Source organism: Gallinula chloropus (genome assembly GCF_964237585.1).
Source record: "Gallinula chloropus genome assembly, chromosome: 20".
In the NCBI taxonomy this organism is placed as follows: domain Eukaryota; kingdom Metazoa; phylum Chordata; class Aves; order Gruiformes; family Rallidae; genus Gallinula; species Gallinula chloropus.
Window position 1 is genome coordinate 3,891,111 of NC_140105.1, and position 19,358 is coordinate 3,910,468.

At 53.0% G+C, this 19,358-nt stretch overlaps 1 protein-coding gene across 1 annotated transcript in view; it reads right to left on the minus strand.

Annotated features, from left to right (window-relative positions):
- LOC311199515 (heparan sulfate glucosamine 3-O-sulfotransferase 3A1-like) overlaps positions 1-8,012 on the minus strand; it is a gene marked incomplete at its 3' end in the record, with an annotated part of 30,154 nt that extends 22,142 nt beyond the window's left edge. Inside the window, exon 1 of the mRNA XM_084273625.1 lies at positions 7,426-8,012. Coding sequence (XP_084129751.1) covers positions 7,426-8,003 — 578 coding nt within the window. The 5' untranslated portion in view covers positions 8,004-8,012. The remainder of the gene's footprint in view (positions 1-7,425) is intronic.
- Between the last annotated feature and the right edge of the window lie 11,346 nt (positions 8,013-19,358).

Genomic DNA, 19,358 nt, shown 5'->3' on the forward strand with positions numbered 1-19,358 from the left:
GAACTTCTCCCCCAAAAGGGCTTCCCAAACAGTCCAATTCAGACAGCACAAAAGTGTTTAAATGAAGTCAAAAGGTGCTGGTAGATGGTACTGGACATCACGATACAACACCATGAAAGCAGAAGTTAAATGTTAATGCAACACTTGAGAGCCCAAAGACCCACACGTGAACATACACACCCCCCAAACCAGCAGATAAACACAGAGGACAAAACAACTGAATTTGATATTTTCCCATAAAAGGCATCCTGAGAGCACAGGCTGTGGGATGGAGCTCTGTTCCAACCAGTGATGCCAGAACAAATCAGCCTTTTTGAAATTTTCAGGGAAAAAAAGGTCCCAGTAGTGAGAAATAGAAATAAATAATTGATAAATAAATAGCCAGCTTCCCATCCTGACATTGCACTTGAACCTGGGATGCTGGGGAAGGTGTGGCTGTGGGAAGGATGGTTGTGGTCAAAGCAATCTGACTATTCACATCCCAGTTTCCAGCCTTGGGCTGCTCTCAGGAACTGGAGCTGAGCAGTGTGGCCAGGACAGAGGAGGCTGCTCCATCTCCACTCCTGCTCAGAGCTGGGAGCCAGGCAGGCTCCCGCTGACAATACCACACTGGCACCCATGACCTCCATGGCTTTGTGCTAGGCTGGTGTCTGCATTTCCCAGGTGGGAGCAGCTTAGGCACAGCTGCTCAACAGTTGGGAACCAACCACGGGAGCTTTCCAAGGCTCCCCCAGGGCAGCCATGGGGAGTTTCTCCTCTATCTCCCACCAGAGACATACCCAGCAGCAACCTTGAGCCTGGGGGAGTTTGAGCAGGGATCTTTGTATCTCTGCAACAGATGGTGTTTCAAGAGAAGGAGCACATTATGAATCTCCTCACTTCCAGGAAGCAAGAAGGATGGTCTTGCTATGCACGACAGGAACCGCTGATTTCTTTTGCTGAGAGATTTCCTCCAGCAGAATCACATCACTTGGTGAAAGAAACTCCACGAATAACTCACTTCCTTGAGCAGCTCCACATTCCCACTGCCAGCACCATCCTGCTCACATCTTCCCCAGGGAGTCGCAAGGGCTGGGGAAGGTGCAGTTTGGAGGTTAATATGCTCAACCCTAACCTGGGAAACCTGAATTTCCCAGGAGATTGGTTATACAGGAGACAGGCAGAGACACCAGCCACTGTCACTGCACCCAGAATGGCCCCAGTCCTACAGACCTGGCATGAACATCCCCACTCACCCACGAGGGGCTTTGGAACGGGGTAAGACCCCCAGCATCCAACCCCAGCAATGTAACTTTAACTGCAACCTGATCCACTTCCCTTCCCTAATACCTGCATGTAATGAGAATTTGCAAAGATTTATGGCTGCCCCTGATTCCCCTCACCAGCCTCTGCCACTTCCCTGCACAGGCAGTTTGGGTTACCTTGATAATTCTCCAGGGAAAAAAACACAATTAGCAGCTCAGGAGTTTTAATGCCTGCATCAGGGAAGGGGCTCACAGGGGTTATTCTCAGGTTTTGCAATCACTTGTTTGCTCTGAACTCTTTGGAGAGGCACCAGCTCCCTTCCCCCTCCCCAGACCTAACCACTCTTATTATAGACTTCAAAAGGTTGGGGTGAAATCCTAGCTCTGTTGCGGTGAGCAGACATACTGGTGGTGCTGGTGTGGCCAGGGCATGGCCCTGGATCCCAGACTTGATGCAGTTACCCCCAGGAAAAGACACACACACACATACACAGACACTCACCCCCATCATCACCTCTCCCCTGCCGCAGACAGAGCCCATGGCAGGAGGATGGGCTAAGCACATAGGTGGGGATTTGCAAGGTCTGACCTCAAAGGAGGACTAGTGGCTTAAGCAGGGTGAATCTGCTGCTTCTCCAAAGAGTATCACAACTTTTGCCATAAATGGGCTCTCACCCCAGCCAGCTGGAGCTTTGCACTGCTCTCCACAAGACCCAACTCTGCGAATTTAACTGACAAAATCTTGGACAGTCAAGGCAATATTTTCAAGATTGCTCAGCACCAGCAGGCAGGGCCAGGGGACCCCTGGTTTGCAACAGCCCAGGCAGTACTGGAGAGGAGGATGGGATCTATTGCCTTCCTCGTATATCCACATGGGCCACAGGATCCAAAGGGAGGAGGTCCAATAAAATCCTAAGTCCTTATTTTGATGCTTTCCCATGGGAAGGGGTTGATGTCTCCTTATATGCCAACTCCAGAGTTCACCCCATCATCAGGAACGGATGTGAGCCCTAGATATGAACCTCTCCATTAACTGAAACCAGAAGTGATACATACAGATGCAAAATGCTTAAAAGAACCACCAAAAATAAAAATGCTTTAGGGGTTATTTAAGGAGTAAGAGGGGAAGAGCCCAGCCCCATATGTTTGCAGTCAGATCTCTGTCTGGACAGTTCCATCCCAGATAGTGCCATTCCAGATAGTGCCATTCCAGATAGTGCCATCCATCATGACACTCCACCTCACCATGAGGTGACAGCAAGACAAAGATCTGCCAAAGCTGTAGGACCTCTGACAGCAGCTTTGATGGGGTTCACCTGCATTGGGTGTTATTTAACCCAAAACATAGCCCAACCAGCTCAGACTCCATACAGCATCTCACATCAGCACTGGAGGAAGCACCACAGAGTCACAACCCTGCTGTCCCACCCCTGCAGCAGAGGGCAGTGACTTCCCCCCACTTTACAGATAGGCAAACTGAGGCACACCAAGATATCTCCCCAGCAGTAGCGTGCCAATCTTCAAACTACTTCAAATCTTTAGCAAAATACCTCGGAGTATCAAAGTCCAGACCACACACAAAGGCAGCAGCAAAGCACACGAGCACAAGAATCAGTTACTCTTTGTGTAAGAGACTCAATGACCCCAGCCCTGATGCCCCTTGCTCTTCCCCTTCACAAACACACCTCATCCTCCATCACCAATGACTCCTTGGCCAGGACACCCCACGCTGCCCAGCCAATCAATGCACCCAGCCTCCACTGTCTTTGCGCCTGTCTCAGCCTACCCCACCTGTTGTTTACAGTGAAGTACCTGTGCTTTGGGGCCAAGACCATCTTTTGTTCCTCTTTACACAGCAGCTGGCACCAGGAGCTCCATACAGGGAGGTATCTGATTACACAGCTAATAAATAAACAAGGACCTTGATCCTCTTCAGCATCTGGTTGTCCAAGGCTGCCATTTCCAGAGAAACTGCTGCAGGCTGTGCTTGATGCTATTAGTAATTGGGAGACGAGATGTTCCCAGGATCAGAAGCAGGTGCTGCTAAACCAGACCCTCCTACAAGCAGGCACGCACACAGCAGGGAGTGGAACACCCAAACCAGCTCCAAATCCATGTCCAATGGCACAAACCAAGTCCTGTCCCGGAGCACAGTGTGCTTCTTCCAGAGGCTGCAAGGATGGCTCAAGAAAGGTGGGGGAGAAGATCACTTTTAGGCAACTACGGCTACAGCATCTCCCTCCACAGGGAGTTTGCAACAAGGTCTTTCCTCCTGATGACCATCTGGTCCAGCTCCACCTTTCATGAACAGCACTGCTGCCCCCACACCTGCGCTCCCATCCTCACTTCCACTCTTAAAAAGCACTCATGGACTGCTGAGTTACAGTGACCACAAAACTCCATGGACCTCCAGGCCATCCACTGCTGCAGGAGCAGCCTGACTCCTCCATCACCGTGGCTCTGAATTCACTGTGATCTGAAGCACAGAGGATGGGAAACAGCACAAGGTGGGATGCAGCTGCTCACAGCTGCTGTAAATCTCCACCACCACCACCCCCCCCCAGCAAACATCCTCTTCCTCCATCCCAGACCTCTTCAGCAACTTAGATGCTCCCTGTTCCCTTTGACTCAGAAACCTCAGTGGTTTCCTAGATTAGAAAGAGGGGAAAAAAATAAAAAAGCCTTGTAGAAAAATCCCACGAGAACATTAATTAGGAGACAGAACTCTCTGGCTGGGGAAGCATCAGGGAGGAGTAATACTTAAACTCCCAACCTGACGGAGTAACTTTGAATCATCTTTCATCTTCCCTGGATGGGGTGTAATCTAACGACATTCGCTTGGCTTCGCTCTAGTAAAACTGGCATTGGGGCTCCAGAGGCAGGGAGATTAAAACACACGAACTAAATGTTCCTGGAGTGACTGACAGCATAATGACATTCCAACAGGCAGCTCAATCAGTGCGAGACTAACAAAGGATCAGAGGGAACCAGCCAGACTCACGGCATCACCCGCAAACACTGAGATATTTTTTTAATCCAGACATTTCTTTTTACTTGCCTGGCTTAGCCCCTGTTCTTAGGAGTTTTCCCCAGGCTGTGTACAGCCATGTTCAGGGTGGGGGATGGCAATTGAACTCTATTAAAAACCCCGCTCACCTGCTATTGAACTCTGTTAGCTCAATAGCCTTGTTCAGGGTTGGTGAGGAGGTTTCTGTGCTGGGAAGTCAATGAGAGCATTGTGGGCTGCCCCCTCCCTCCTTTTGTCCCTGGACGAAGAGAGGGGCTTGTAAACCCAAACTGGAGCAAGCTGCTTTCGGCACACAGCTCCCCTTGATAGGGGACTCACACATGAGGACACAGGGAGGTGTCACACTTAGCAAATTAAATCACTTGGATTGTTTTTTATGACATCAGCCTCTCAGTGCGGCAGCTGCCTCCTTACCCGGGCACAGCTCAGGATGTGAGAGGCGAGCAATCTCCCACCTGATTTAGCAGACAGTGCTTTGGCATGCTGTGCCACACCTCAGCAGGTGACAGGACTCTGACGTGCCAAGCCCATGCCTCACCAGCCCTACAGGTACCACCGGCCACTGTGGGAGCATCATCCTGCTGCTGCAGCCACAGCTCAGCCCCCACTTCATCCACGCTCACGTCGGGTAACAAGCAGCTCTTAGAGGAGCTGCTTTCCTGTTTCCAGGATGAACTGGGGTCCCCCTCATGCCTGAGACCCCGCAGCCACTCTGCCATGGTCCTGAGGTGACATCCCATAACGGCTGCCTGGCTCTAAGGCTGCATCTCTGCGAACAGCCAAGAGCTTTTTGTTCCCTTGGACCGGGCGCTCGCTGCCCGCGCCGGCTTCCTGCGGGCGCTGAAAGCAAACCCAACTGTTTATACCTTGTAATGATGCTGTTTAGTCTGACTGCTGGGAAACAGAAATGCACGTGAAACCTAAGCCCCCGATGCCAAAGATAAGAAATCAGGACCCCTGGCAAACATCTGGCGATTTCCCCGGCACTGAACCCTCATCAAAGATTATAACAAACCCGTGGAGAGAGACAGGGGGGGTGTTTTTAAATGAGTATTTATATCAGGCTGGTAACTGGTTACCAGCGACTGACACCACAGCTCTGCCATCGCGCCGGGACTCTGTGTGCGAGTAAAGATTACTCATACAAGCAAAGCCAGCAAGATTAGGTCTCAAAGGAATAATCCCATACAAAGAATTCACTGTACCTCAGCCTCCACAGGGCTAATAAAAACAACAGGGAAAAAAAAAAGGTGAAATTCAGTACATCAAATACCAGGACAAACAAACTGCAGCAATTAATAGGAGAGTTCATGTACCAAATGCTAAAACATAACGATTGCACAAACAGCCCGCAGGGCAGCACCTCAAATGAGCAAGAGCTGCAACATCAAGACCAAACCCCTGGAAAATTAAATCCCTTACACGGAGGACTGTGTGTTCCTAAGTGCCTGTGGCTCCTCCTCTGTCTAGGTCTGCACTCCCCGCTCCAGCACTGTTTCCAGAGGTGGGTCTATCCCATTGCCATCTGCTCCTCAAGGCTTGGAGAGCATCTTTGATAAATGAGCTTTTCTGCATAGCCACCATAAATTTCAGTAGATGCCACCCCAAAGCCATGTGTTTATTTTTCAAAGTCAAGGCTTGATTAAAGTTCTTGAGGTTTTTTCCGATCCGTTTTTAATGTTTCCTTTCTAATACGGGGTCAGCATGTGGAGATGGGATAAGCACGCACTAAAAATATCATTCTGGAGACAGCTTCAGCCCACACAAAAGGAAATCTTCCTTCTCAGAGAACCCACACTCTGCTGCCTGCAAAAACCCGGCGTGTTTCTGACACCAGTGGGTACACAAGGAAGCTCATCACTTCCACGTGTTAAGCCTTTTACATAAACACTCGGACTGTCAGTACTATCCTACTCCACGTTTCAATACTGTCACCACAAGCTGAGCCAAAGCCGTCCTCCCCCTCTGCTAATAGCTGAGCTTAACATGAGAGCGGAACAAGCTCCGGGGGTATCCGAAATCCTCTCCTCCTTGCCTGTTCATTCAAGAAAGCCACAAGCACGCTCTGTGAAAGAGCAGCTTCACCCCCCACCCTAACCACCCCTTTCCATAGGAATCTGCCAGAAGACGCTTCTCTGTTCACTTTAAAACACACGAGGAAAACATCTAAACAACGCTAATGAGAACCCTCCCCCCTTGGCTTTAACGTTTACTGCCTGGTTTTCAAAAAGATACCTTTTCATTTGGTTTAATGAAACACTAATTAATTGAAAGACGAAGCCCATCTATATTTTTGCTCGTTTGTGCCGGGGTTGCACGCCTGGAACTGACATTCCGGGTTACTCATTACCAGGCTGGGGAAGCATTTGCCTGGGAAAGGTGTTTCTTTTTCCCCACACGGAGCACAGGAAAGACACTCTTTAGGGTCGTGTCTCCGGGCCGGGAGTAGTTAGGTGTCGATCTGATGCTCTGCAAGGGGATGCGGAGCAGCTAGATGAGCCACGGGTTCTGCAAAGCCAGAAACGCCGGGGAGCACCAAGGTGTTGGGGGGCCCCCTCTGCTACTCGGGGCGGTGTGGGGGCGGTTAGCTCTGCTTCTGCATCCCCGCGCAGTCTCACGGGGCACCCTCCGCTCTTCCCATTGCACCCCCTCACCCCCTTGCAAGCAGCACCCCGGGCTGAGGGGAGGTCCCCCCGGCCATTCGCTAGGGCAGGAGGGCTGGGGGATGCGCTGGGCAGCGGGGCTGGGCGTCGGAGGAGATTAGGGACTAGGGTGGCGGGGAGCCGGGAGGAGGACGTGGGAAAAGAGAGGGGCTGCTGTGGGATTTGTGAGCAGGGAGAACGGGTGGAGGGAGGATTGGGAAGAGCGTCCGGGCACTTGGGAAACAGAGACCAAGGCTGGGAGCTTTGGGGAATGAGAGAAGGACCGGCGGGTGGGCGTGGGGAGCGGGGACGGGGCTCGGGGAGCAGCGAAGAAGCTCGGGAGGGAAGGAGGGGTTGGGGGAGCAGGGCTGGGGCTTCGGGGAGACGCGGGTCCGGGAGACGCGGGTGGGTGGCGGACGGGCTCCGCGGCCAGCGGGGGGCACTGCCGGCTCGGCCATGGCCCCGGCCCCGCCGCGCTGCCGCCGCCCTCCCAGCCCAGCCCGTCCCGTACCTGTACCAGGCGAGTCCCCGCTCGTAGTTGCGGTCGAAGAAGTGGGGCTCGGCGCCGACGGCGCGGACGTCGGGGTGCACCCGCAGGAACTCCAGCAGCGCCCGCGTCCCGCCCTTCTTCACGCCGATGATGATGGCCTGCGGCAGCCGCTTCATGCCCTCGCCCAGCAGCAGCGTCAGGGTGCCGGGCGTGCCCGCCGCGCTGCCCCCACCGCCGCCCGAGCCGCCGGCCCGGCTCCCACCGCCCTCGGCCGGCACCTCCTCGCCCGGCGCCGCCTCCTGCCGCCGCCGCCGCTGCTGCTGCTTGAGCCGCTGCAATAGCCGCTTCCGCCGCGCCGCCGCCGCCTGCCAGGGGGGCAGCTCGGCCGAGCCCCCCAGGTACCCGCCGCCGCCGCCCTCCTCCTCCTCCGAGGCGGCGCCGGCGGCGATGATGGGTCCGGGCAGGGTCTGGCAGCGGTCGGCCAGGCAGTAGAAGACGTAGAGGGACATGAGGAGGGAGCAGAGCATCACCAGGAACTTCTTGAAGATGCTGCGGGGCAGCGGCTCGGCGGCGGGGGCGGCCGCCGCGCTCACGGCCATACTACCCGGAGGCGGCGGCCGGGCGCCTTGGCCATGCTCCGCGGCCGCCCCCCGGCGCGGCCCCTCCGCGCAGCGCTCAGCGGTAGCGGGGGGCTGCGCGCTGCCGCATCCCCAGCGCGGGGACCACGCCGCGGCGGCGCTTCAGGGGGGCATTCCCCGCGGGCGGGGCACGGGGGGGAGGGGGGGCGGAAGGGAAACGTGGTCGGGGAGGGGGGGGGGAATCCGCCGCCCCCGCTGCCGCGCCGGGAAGCGGGGCCGGCAGCCCGCCGGCGCTGGGGCTCGGCGAGGGGCTCCCCACGTGCGGCGCCCGCCGCGGCAAACTTCGGCGGAGACATGGCGGGGCGGAGCGGGGCGGGCCGGGCGGCCAATGGCGCGGCGGGGGCGGGGGGCAGAGCCGCCTCGGACCGGCCCCGCCAGAGCCGAGGGGTGTGGGTGGCGGGGGAGCCGCTTCCGAGCACCGTCGGGTGGAGCGGGGTGCGGCGGGAGGCTGTCCCGGGGGGTGCGGGGTTGTCCCGGGGGGTGAGGAGGTGCTTGGGGGTGGCGGTGCAGAGATGCCCCGGGGGCTGTTGCCCCGAGGTTGTCCCTCAGCGTGCGGGGCTGTCCCGCAGGGCAGGAAGAAGGAGCTCTCAGTTGCCTACAGCTTTTCCCTAAGTCCTGACTTCGTGTCCAGCCGCCCGCTGGAGCTGCCGCAGGAAATCCATCCCGCTGCCGCCGGACAGGCTCGTTTGTCAGCCCAACTCCGCAGGACTTTTCCTTAAAGCCTGTGCAGTGTGATGAGACCCTGATGTCCACCCGTCCGCACTGTCCACCCTTCCGTTCGTGCACTCAGATTTCTGAACCACCCACACAGACACATCCCCATCCCTCTGGTACCTGAGCACAAACTCTTGTGATTTGCCTGCCCATCATATCCACCCCTTAACATCTATAAATACCTTTGCATGGAAGAACAAGAGTCCCCCTTAAAACCAGTGAAACCACTGGCACGGGCGTAAAATACCTCTGCAAGATTCCAGCCAGCAGTTACCCTAAGCACAGCACCGAACTGAAATCAGACTGCTCCCTCCTCCCTTGAACAAATTAACCCTGAGGCTGGCTGCAGAATCTGTCCCGCAGTTGGTAAGAAATATCTACAAACACAACACGATATTGCCCTCAGAATTTGCTCTTCTCCTCTGAGAGTACATAAAATGTGGAAACAGCTCTCAGCTTCATGCCTCTGCTGCTTGATTCTAAGGGCTTCATTATTTCATTGCCTGTGGGAATGTCCTTTTAATTTGAAATGTTTGTCATAGATTATAGAATTTTTAAACAAACTTGCACATGAAACACTTGACTTAGTTCTTTCTTCCCCCCCTTCCTCTGTTTGGCGTGGACCTAGCTGAGGAATTATAAACTTCAGCTACTTGGAAATAAAGCTGGTGTATCCCCAAATTATTCAATGAAGAGGAAGGAAAAAAATTGCAATGAATAGTAATCAGCCCTCTGCAGAGCTGGCTGGCTAATAAAAATGTGTTTTCAAATAATCCACAGGATAAAATTAATAACAAGTTATATTTGCCATGAATTAGGTCTTCTCCCAACTTTATGACATTTTTCCTCTCCAAACAAAGAAACTTATGTTGACTACCTGGATTTTCCAAATCCACCCCAGCTGCAATGCAGGCAGATCACTTTATCTGTAGATAGAGCCCGATCCCATCTCACTGTGTTTGGTGACTTCAAGATACTGTAGCGTTTCAGGTATTTGAATGCTTCAACATGTAAGTAGATGCCTGGTGTGATTTACAAAAGGCTGTAAGCAGGTTAGGCCCCTGACACCTCTAGGCAACTACTTACATCATTAGGAACCTAAATGCCTTTATAAATCTGCGCTGTGATCCGAAGCTCATTGAAGTCAATGAAAAGACTTTGCTGACATCAATGGGCTTTGGAGTGGGTCCTGCAGAAGGAGCCGATCAATGCAAAGTGGTTTGACTTCTTTATGCTGGTTATTACGATGCTTTTTTTTCCTTAGATACTTAGAACAATGCTACATTCTCAGTTTGAGTAAGTGGTCGTTTCAAGCAGAGAAAACAGGAACAGAGAAGGGAAATCATCGGTGTGAGGGAGTGCAGAGGGATGTGTGTGAGCCTGGCTGCTGCCACCGTATCACAGAGCTCACATTTGCTGCTTTTTTTTCCTGGAAATGCTGGTGAGAATCTCAGTTTTCCTTTAAAAAGTCGCTAGTTGCCTAGGGAAAATATGACCAGAGTCTATTTTAAAAGTTTTGGTGTCTAGAAAGCAATAAGCCAGATATATCTGTATTTTTAAAAAGCCTTATGATATTTAAGGCAACCCTGTGAATATTTTTCAGACCCTGACTCATTGTTTCTGCCTGCTGGGGCTGGCAGCTCCGACAGCCAACAACTGGGCTCCAAAGGGCAATACAGGGAAATAAAATAGTGAATAGTTTCACCCCTCTGTACCCTGTATTGCTGAGGATTCTGCTAGTGCACCTGCAAATACGTGATTCCTTGGAGGTTTGTTAGCAGATTCGTGTTACCCTTATTTTGGATGTGTTCCTCTTGGTGCAAAGCCCGTTTGGTGGGTATGGTTCAATAAAACCAGAAGCATTGGGTGGCTGATGTCATGACACCCAGCTCTGAGAATTCACACCTCTTATCTCTTTCAGCCCTAATGCAAATAATCACACTTCTCAGGGATAACGTGGGGGTTTTTAAAAGTGACTTAGAGGCTTGGAGCAAAAGGTGCTTTCCATTTTACTCAGCCTCTTACACAACTGACTTAACATTTCCAGCCCAGCCTCTTTCTTTTCCCCTTCAATTTCTGCCGTGTGGATCAATCTACCTGCTTCAAAGCCTGTCACCACACAGGCCATCACAGACACCACCTTGCCTCTCCCCCAGCCTGGCAGCAGCAGGGTACCTTGGTGTGCCAGCATGTCCCAGGGGTCCAGGGCACCTCTGCATGCTGTGAGGGGCACAGGGGTGTGAGATCACCCTCCCCGATGGGTTGGCAGGTTGGAAGTGAGTGCGGCCGTCCCAGCTCCAGGGCTGCACATTGTGCCCATGACTCATGGCTCCCTGGCACAGGCCCCAGTGTGGGCTTGGCCCAGGGATGTTCCTGGCAGGCTCTCCTCCATGCTCCTGTTTGCACTTGTTCCTTACCTTGCTCAGTTGTTCCTTTCTCCTTTTAGGTATTTATTCTTTTATTGCTTGCCCCCCCTTGCCTCCTGCCTCCCCCCTGAGGAACGCTCTGCTGCACAAGTCATTTCTGGTGCCACTTGTGAGAGCGAGCAGGGCTCTTCTCCCAGTGTGGCTGGTGCCAAAATCCCCCTTTCTCAAACAGTCTGATTCATCACCTGGGGGTCCCTTCATGGGAAACCCATGAAACAGACCTGCTTCCCAGGAGAGCCCTTTGGCAAATGAGTCTGCAAAGGCTTAAACCCAGCAACCCAAATCCCCTTGTTGCTTTGTCAAGAAAGAGATTTCACTTCTGGTATTTCCAGCAGCGCCTGTACAATTGGGAAAGTGGAAAGCTTCCAGCTTGGATGCCTCATACATGCACAGCCTGCACCAGCCCCACTGGGACAGCTATATTTTTTCCCCTTTCCCACTGACCCGTAGCGTAGATGGGATCAGGGGTTAAACTGGGAGTATTGGTGGAAAAGAGACTGGGGAGCCCGAGGCTAGCGCAGCTTAACAAGTGATTATAAGGTCTGAAGGCAAAGGGAACCGCTGCCTGTCAGGAAGCTGCTGCTGAAGAAAACATCCCATTGTACCGGGGAGATGGAGTATGGGACAGAGGAGAGAGAAACAGATTGATAACGGAGGGGCGATGTGACCCTGCATGGGCTCCTACAACAAAAGCCCCTTCATCTCAGATGAATAGGAACAATAGCTAATGGGACAGGCCAGCAGCAGCCAGGGTTTGAGAGCCCAGAGGAGAGGGAGGAGTCAATGGCAGGTCCTGTTTTACCCAAATCCTCTACTGATCTCGATAATCTCCTGGGCTTCCCCTCTGCCCCTCCACCCCTTGAAATCACACAGAAAGTTCAAGGACTTTGTGCCTTTGGATTGTAGGACATGTATTGTCCTGGAGAGCTGCTGGGACAGTGAGGTGTGCTGGGGAAGGCTGGTGGGAAGAGCTCTGCAGAGGGCTGAGGTGCCAGGGATGAGCTGTTGCTGTCACCTGGGCAGCCCCAGTATGTCCCCAGCCCCATGATGTAGTCTCATCCTGGTGCTCTCTGGCTCCCAGGTTCCAGCTTCACCAAGCTTTTAGGGTCAGAGTAGGTGTGGACATGCAGAGTGTGCCACACTGAGGTCCCAGCCAAATGCTCCTGCCAAAAAAGGAACCATGGGCTTTCTTTTACAGGATCTGTGGAGCTGTCATTAGACACAGCATGTGCTGAGGGTGTTCAGGGCAGTGGCAGAGCCATGTGAGCACTGGGATTGGGAACTGCATCCCCACAAAGCATCGCCACAGGGACTGAGCAGGCAGGGGCAGGCGCTGGAGATGTGCTCCAGAGTCAAGTGGCATCTCCAGTGCTGGGTGTTGGGTTGAAAAGGAATCCTGAAATATTGACCCATGGGCACTAAAAATGTAGGGATGGGATTTTTTATTTTATTTTTAAAACTATTTTCCTGGATGGACAAGAGTGTCCACAGCAAATATAAAGCTTGGGGGGGGGGGAGGTTTGGAGGGAGTATTTTCAGGCTAGGCTCACTTTATCTGACAAAATGACCTTGCTTGTTGCAGAATATTCAGTGCCTGCACCCAAAAAGCAAACAGACCTGTGAGCAGAAAGAGGATGAAATCTTAGTCCTGCTTTGGCTGAGACAGGAGGCAATGTCTGTGGGTGCCTGATGTCTGGCCGTGGCACTCTGTCCACCTTCTATCTGATACCTCCGGCCCAGCAGGGATGGAGAACAGGCCAAACTGATTAGAGAGCTGGCACACGATGTGAGGACATCTGGGAGGCCTCGGATCAGGAGCATGAATTAATAAGAACTGGTAAGAAGAGGAGACTGAATGGGATTGGGAGCCCAGGCAGGAGCTCGGGCTGGCAGCTGCGGCTGCCAGGCTGCTGCTGGCAGGGTCCTGATTGCTGGTCCTGCCCCTCCTGACACAGCCCTTGTGCTGGGGTGATGCCTCTGCTGTGAAGGAGGGGAGAGCATGGCCTGGAACAGGGTGCTTTGTCATGAGCAGTATAATCCAGAGGCAAAAGGGCTGATGTTTAAATGTCCCCTGTTTGTCCTTCTCTGAGATCTATGGGGTGATGGTGGATCTGGGGGGGCCTCTGTGTGAAAGCAGCCTCCCATGAAAGCAGCTGCATCAGTGTGTCCCAAAGGCTGGAGTGAGTGATGGACCCTCCAGGGCTGGCAGGACCCATCACACCACTCCTCTGTTTACTGAAGCCATGGCTCCCAGCTGTGGTTTGGTGGCCACTGCTTCGGGCTGCTAAGGTGGTGGGGACAGGCTGGGAGGCAGTGGAGTCAGGGCAAATTTGGCTGCCTTGGTGCTTTGCCAAGATGCTCAGCAGGGTGTCTCCTCACCCCATGTCCTTCTGCAGCCCACAAAGTGACTGGGGGCTTTCTTGATGCACCCACCTCTAGTGCTCAGCCAGGGGCAGGTACAGGAGCAGCCCCACAGACCTCAGCAAGTGGCACTTAATGCAGTGAGCAACCTCAGGGGACTGGCACTGCATCTGGCACTCCTCATCCATCTAAAACATGGGCAATGTATGCCATGGACCAGCAGCCACCCATCCTGTCCACATAAGGGAGGCTGCTTGCACCATGATGATGGCTGCAGACTGCTTGGTGTACCACAAGAACTGGCAAAGACCCCTTTATCCCAGGCAGGTCAGTACCGTGGGGCCACGGTGGGAGTTCCTTGGCCACAAAGGATATTCCAAGAGCAACACTGAGGGGTCTGAGAACTACACTGAGGGGTCTGAGAACTACACTGAGGAATCTGGGTGCTACACTGAGGGGTCTGGGTGCTGAGCCCAGCTCTTGTCTTGGCTTTTATTAGATGAGGAAAGACATGATGTCATTCTGGGTTGGCTTCAATGACATCCCCTCCTCCCCGGGTACTAAGGGACTGTGGGAAGTGATGAATTTCCACCTGGGAGAGCCAGGGCAGGCAGCAGAGATGAGGATGAGCCACGCTCAGCACAAATCCACACACAGGGGAGCTGCACAACCCCAGTGAGCTGTGACACCCAAGTGCCCTCACGCATCGGCAGCTCTCATCCATGAAAACATCACTCTCAGAGTAACCCAGCATCGCGCACGTCTACACCCCCCCCTGCTTCACGGTGTAGGGCGTGCTGTACAGACACCCCACGCAGCGGGTGTAGGAGCTGGGCTGGCAAACTGAGATGATGAACAATCTCCCCAGCCCTCCCGATGGTCCTCAGCCACTGCAGGCAAATATTTACAAGAGCTCTCCAAGGGAAACCCATAAAGTGCTCCCTGGTATAGCTTTCTGAGGATCACTCCAGACAGCTATATTAGCTGGAACATGAAGTAGTTACACTCCTGCTGCTCTTCCAGTGCTTTTGAAACAGATACTTGTCTCTTTTATTACCTTTGTTTGTGTCTCGTTTTATTTGTGTGCTGGGTGCTTCATTGTGCTGGGTTTGATACAGTTGTGACTGGCTACGGGTTGGAACAACAATAAATACCTCCCTGGCCTCTTGTGCTTTTTAATATTATTCTCCATTAAAAAAAAAAAAAGCCAAAAAAAAAAAAAAAGCCAAGACAGACAATGAAAACAATACAGGGAAAATTAAGCCCTAAATCTGCATTATGGTTCTATATTAAACACACGGGGAAGGATGGGTTCAAATTGTTGATACAACTTTTTTTTTTCCCCTGTTAAAAATGTGCTTTTGAGGCAAGCAGTGTGTTTCACAATGAAAACACACTTGGTAAGGTTTTCCTGCTCCAGAATGGACCTGATGGTTGGAATAAAGGACCCCAAGGATCACACTGGAGACAAAATTCACTCCTAAGTGGAGATAAGAGCTGGCATGGTCACATCCCAGTTCAGTTCGCTCCTCATGAGAGTGTGCAAGCCTTGGCTCTCTGCAAAGGTATAACTGAGCAGCTCTGAGCTTAAAGGCAGTCTTTTAATTGACTTTATTGGGTATTAAGGAAAGATTGGAGGTCATCTAGGGCTGAATCTGGCTGCTGAAGGTTTGGGACAGGGCAGTTGTGCTGGACAGGAGAGCCAGAGACCCACTGACAAAAAAGACTGGGTGTAAAGCCCATGAGCTTCCCGCTTCACAGCAGGTTTTAAGGGGTAACTTGTCCTTCATACAGCAGTGGTATATGTGGGGGTTGAAAGGAGAAGCCCCAGTTTGAGCCTCATGGCTTGCTCTCTCCATGCAATCCCTCTGAATTATACCATCACCTCCCCAGTGGGGCTGGAACCACAGCTGGAAACAACTGGTCCAGTGACAGGACCTGAGCCCAGAGCCCCACAGCACTCCCAGAGTGTTTGTAACACCCAGAAAACACCAAGTCCTGCGGTGTAACCAGCAGCACCTGCAGAGACGGGCAATGATGGACCCCCAGCACACCAGCTCAGAGCCAGCTAACTCCCAGGGGCTGCTGAGGGAAGGGATGGGCTTTGCCCCCCTTCCCGGGATACCCTGAGCTGCTGCTCCCGCTCCTGCTCCGTCCCGGCTGAGTGGAGCTGGTGACAGCTCCGCTTACTGGCTTTGCTGGGCTGAGGAGAGCACTTTAAAAGGAAGCAAAGCAGCAGCATAGCTTTAGTTCCTGCTGGAAGGGGGAATGAGAGACACACATTCCTGCCTTGTATGGGAAATTTGGCCTGCTTGCATCACCCCAGGAGTTTGGGATAAATACTGTATTCTTAGCATCCCATCCTCACACAGCCTGTGCTCCTGCTAGGCAATGCAAAAAGCGCTGCCAGCCCTGAGCCAGCCCTGCTTCACTGGTGAGGGAAGTCACGCCTGGAGAGCTCACTGAGGCTTGGAGATAGGGCTGGGTGATGGGTGCCCAACCAGAGCCACCTGCAAATTCCCCAGGGGTGGGGGGCACCTGCCCTCTTGTGCCTTGAGCAGCGGGTGCAAGCTGGGTGTTTGCTGGGATTCACACCCAGCTCATGATATGCCCATCCCCCTGCAGGGATGGGGTCTGGGCATGGTTGGAGTGGGGTGTGGCTCATGACTCCAGAGAGCCAGCCCCCCAGGTTGGCATTCCAGGCACTGGAGGGATGTGGAGGCAATCCCAGGAGTGAGCTTTTCGCTTCTCACAACTGGAGACATATCCTGGTGCCGGTTTAGGCCTCATTTGCATGTGCAGCACAGTGTGAGTGTGTAATTACCGAGCTGCACAGGCAGTCATCAGCTCGGCTGTTGCAAAACATCATCTCCAGTGCTTCACAAAACATAAGCAGACACCTTTCCCTCGGTGCAGCTGCATGTGAGGCTTGGTCAAGAGGAGTGGAGGGGCTGGGTGGAGGTCAGCCAGGTCCACCCAACCAGCCTCAGTGGGATGTGCCCAGGCAGATGTGTCCACCTCCTCTGTGCAGGGACAGTGGCTGAGATGAGGCCAGGTTAGCAAGAGCACATAGATAGCCAGCAGTGGCTCTTCTTGGCTTCCACACCTGCCATGCACTAACCTGACATGCCATTTCTCATCCCCAAGTCCCTAGGCTCCCTGTTCCCACTATCTCTACTCCCTTCCTGACCTCTCTGTTCACCCATGGGCCCTTCCCTCCCTCCTGGGGGCTGCCAGAGGCACCTGCAGCGACATGCAGGGAGGGCTCAGTCACTACCAAAGGCAGGGAAAGCTTGGCCTTCAAGTTCCCCTTCACTTTGTGAGCTTGTGTCCTACCACAGAGGTATCCAGGGAGATTAGAGAGAAGCCACACTCCAGATCTAGTGTGTGTGAGTGAAAAGGGATGCTCTTGCCTGTGCATAAGCACCTGCATAGCCAGACACACAGGAGAGCAGAGGTGTGGGCACGCATGAGGCTGTGGGGGCATCTGCAGGTTTGCAATGTGCAAGCTCCATGCATCTGCATGCCATGTGTATGTTCCACTGAGGGCTGCGTGTCTACATAGGATGCTCTGCACGGATGTTCGCAGAGAAAGGGCCTCAAACACATTTTTGAAGACAACTCCTGTGTCTGGATGGTAGTTACAGAGCCACGATGGAAAACGTCACACAGAACAGCAACCATGCATCTGTGTCACTACCAGACAGTGAGGGTGAGGGAGCCCTGGGACAGGCTGCCCAGGGGGTGTGGAGTCTCCTTCTCTGGGGATATTCCAGCCCCGTCTGGACACCGACCTGTGCAATATGAGCTGGGGAGCTGCTTTGGCAGGGGGGTTGGACCTGATGAGCTCTCAAGGTCCCTTCCAACCTCTGTGATTCTATGATTCTATGATTTCTTCTCCCACCAGCCCTGTTTCCCCATCCCATCCCCTGACCACGGTTGTGGGGAGGGAGCTGGCGGACACCTTCCAGCCCGGGGTCAGCTTGAGCATGGGTTATGTTTTCAGCTCTCCTGTTTCTTTGGGCTGGTGGATTATTTTTTTTTCTTTCTTTCTGCCTGCTAATATCAACAAAACCTGCCAGGGCACCTCATCACCGGAGCTCCCTGCAAGCAAACGCGACATACTTGGAGCATGCAGTCAGCTTTTCCAGCCAGTCCACACGGCCGGCATAAACTGTCTAAGTACCGTCAGAAACCACTTTATAAACTCAGGATGGGGAGGAGATGATTGATGGCTCTGCACTGGACATGACACAGCTTCTACACTTCCCTGTATTTATATTATTTGTGTATTGCCCCTACCTCAAAGCTTGACAGGGCTAGTCCCATTCACTTAGAGATATGAATTTGGCACAGCCTGACATAAACTCCATCTCTTCGGGCCACCAAGGGAGAACTATTGTTATAAACTTTCTCCCCCCCTGCACCCTGCTTGGCCCCTTTTTTCCCCCCCTCTTCCAGTTGCATTATTTCTTTACAAGCCAAAGAGAACAGAACCAAATGTTTCACATCTGTTCTCCCCCGTCCAGCCATTTGCATGAGAATCACGGTCAGTGTTTCAATGAGCACAGCTCACTGGCCCAGCAATGGGGATGGAGCCGGCCACCACCAGCCCCTCACACTTCTGCCAGATGTCCGGGCTCTGCACAAAAGAGATGGACCCGCCGGCGTTAACAAATCACCTTCTCCCAGGATCCAACCAAACAAATCACCTTCTCCCAGGACCCAACCAAACAAATCACCTTCTCCCAGGATCCAACCAAACAAATCACCTTCTCCCAGGATCCAATCACTCCAGAGATACATCAAGTGATTTTTCTTTCTGGATGCTGTTGTGGGGCTGACCCTTGGGGCAGCCCCTTTGGAACATTCCCTTTAAGGGGTTTGGTGATGCCAGTCTTGTTTTACTGCATCACCTTCACCAAGGGAAGGTGGTGCTTTGGCTAGGTATAAGGTGGGTGTGGTGTTTGGTTAATCAATGGTCATTTTAGTGATCATCACCAGTGTGATGGCACCACTGGGAAAGGTCTGTGAAAAATCAGCCCATATTTCACAAGGAGTTCCCATTTAAAAGAAAAAGAAGTAACAAAACCTCCACTAACCTGCTCTTTTTCTGCTTGCCAAAAGCATCTTCCTCCCCACCTGCTCTCCCCTGCATTCCCTGCCCTGCCCCTTCTCCTGGCCAGTTTGGCTCCTGCCCCTGCCCTGAGCATTAGGGTTACCCATGAGCCTTAGGGCTACAATTTTTTGGAAGCTGCTTGCTCTCTTTCCAGCTGAGTGAGGCATTATGAGCTGCTGGTTGACTGATGCAGCAGTGGATGGAAGACTTGGTGTTGATGTAAGCTGACAAAGCCGCCTTGGAACTTGTAGCAGGGATGTATAGCTGTTGAAGCCCCTCTACACCATCTGCATGAGCTGCCCTGAGTCTCCCTTCCTGTTTAGCTGATGCTTTTATTATCTTTTCAAGCCATGGGATTCTCCCAGGAAAACTAATATGTAATATGCATTGCAGTCTGCAGGACTTCTGGGGCTAAAGGCTGTAGTTCTGACCTCCAAGCAGCTCAGGACAGCTCCAGCAAGGGCAGCTCAGCCTTGGCATGGGGGATGCTGGGTGGTTTGGTGCTTTGAGCTCTGTTGGGACACTTGTATATCCTAAAAGATTCAAGGTGGGAATCATGCTCCAAAATGAAGGTTATTCCAGTGGTATTTATTGGATACAGCCCACTGGGTCTTGGGTCCATCCACAAGGCTGTCCTGCCTTGGGACAGGAAGCTGATCCATGTGCTGGCATTAGAGTCCTGCCTGTGTGGGTCAC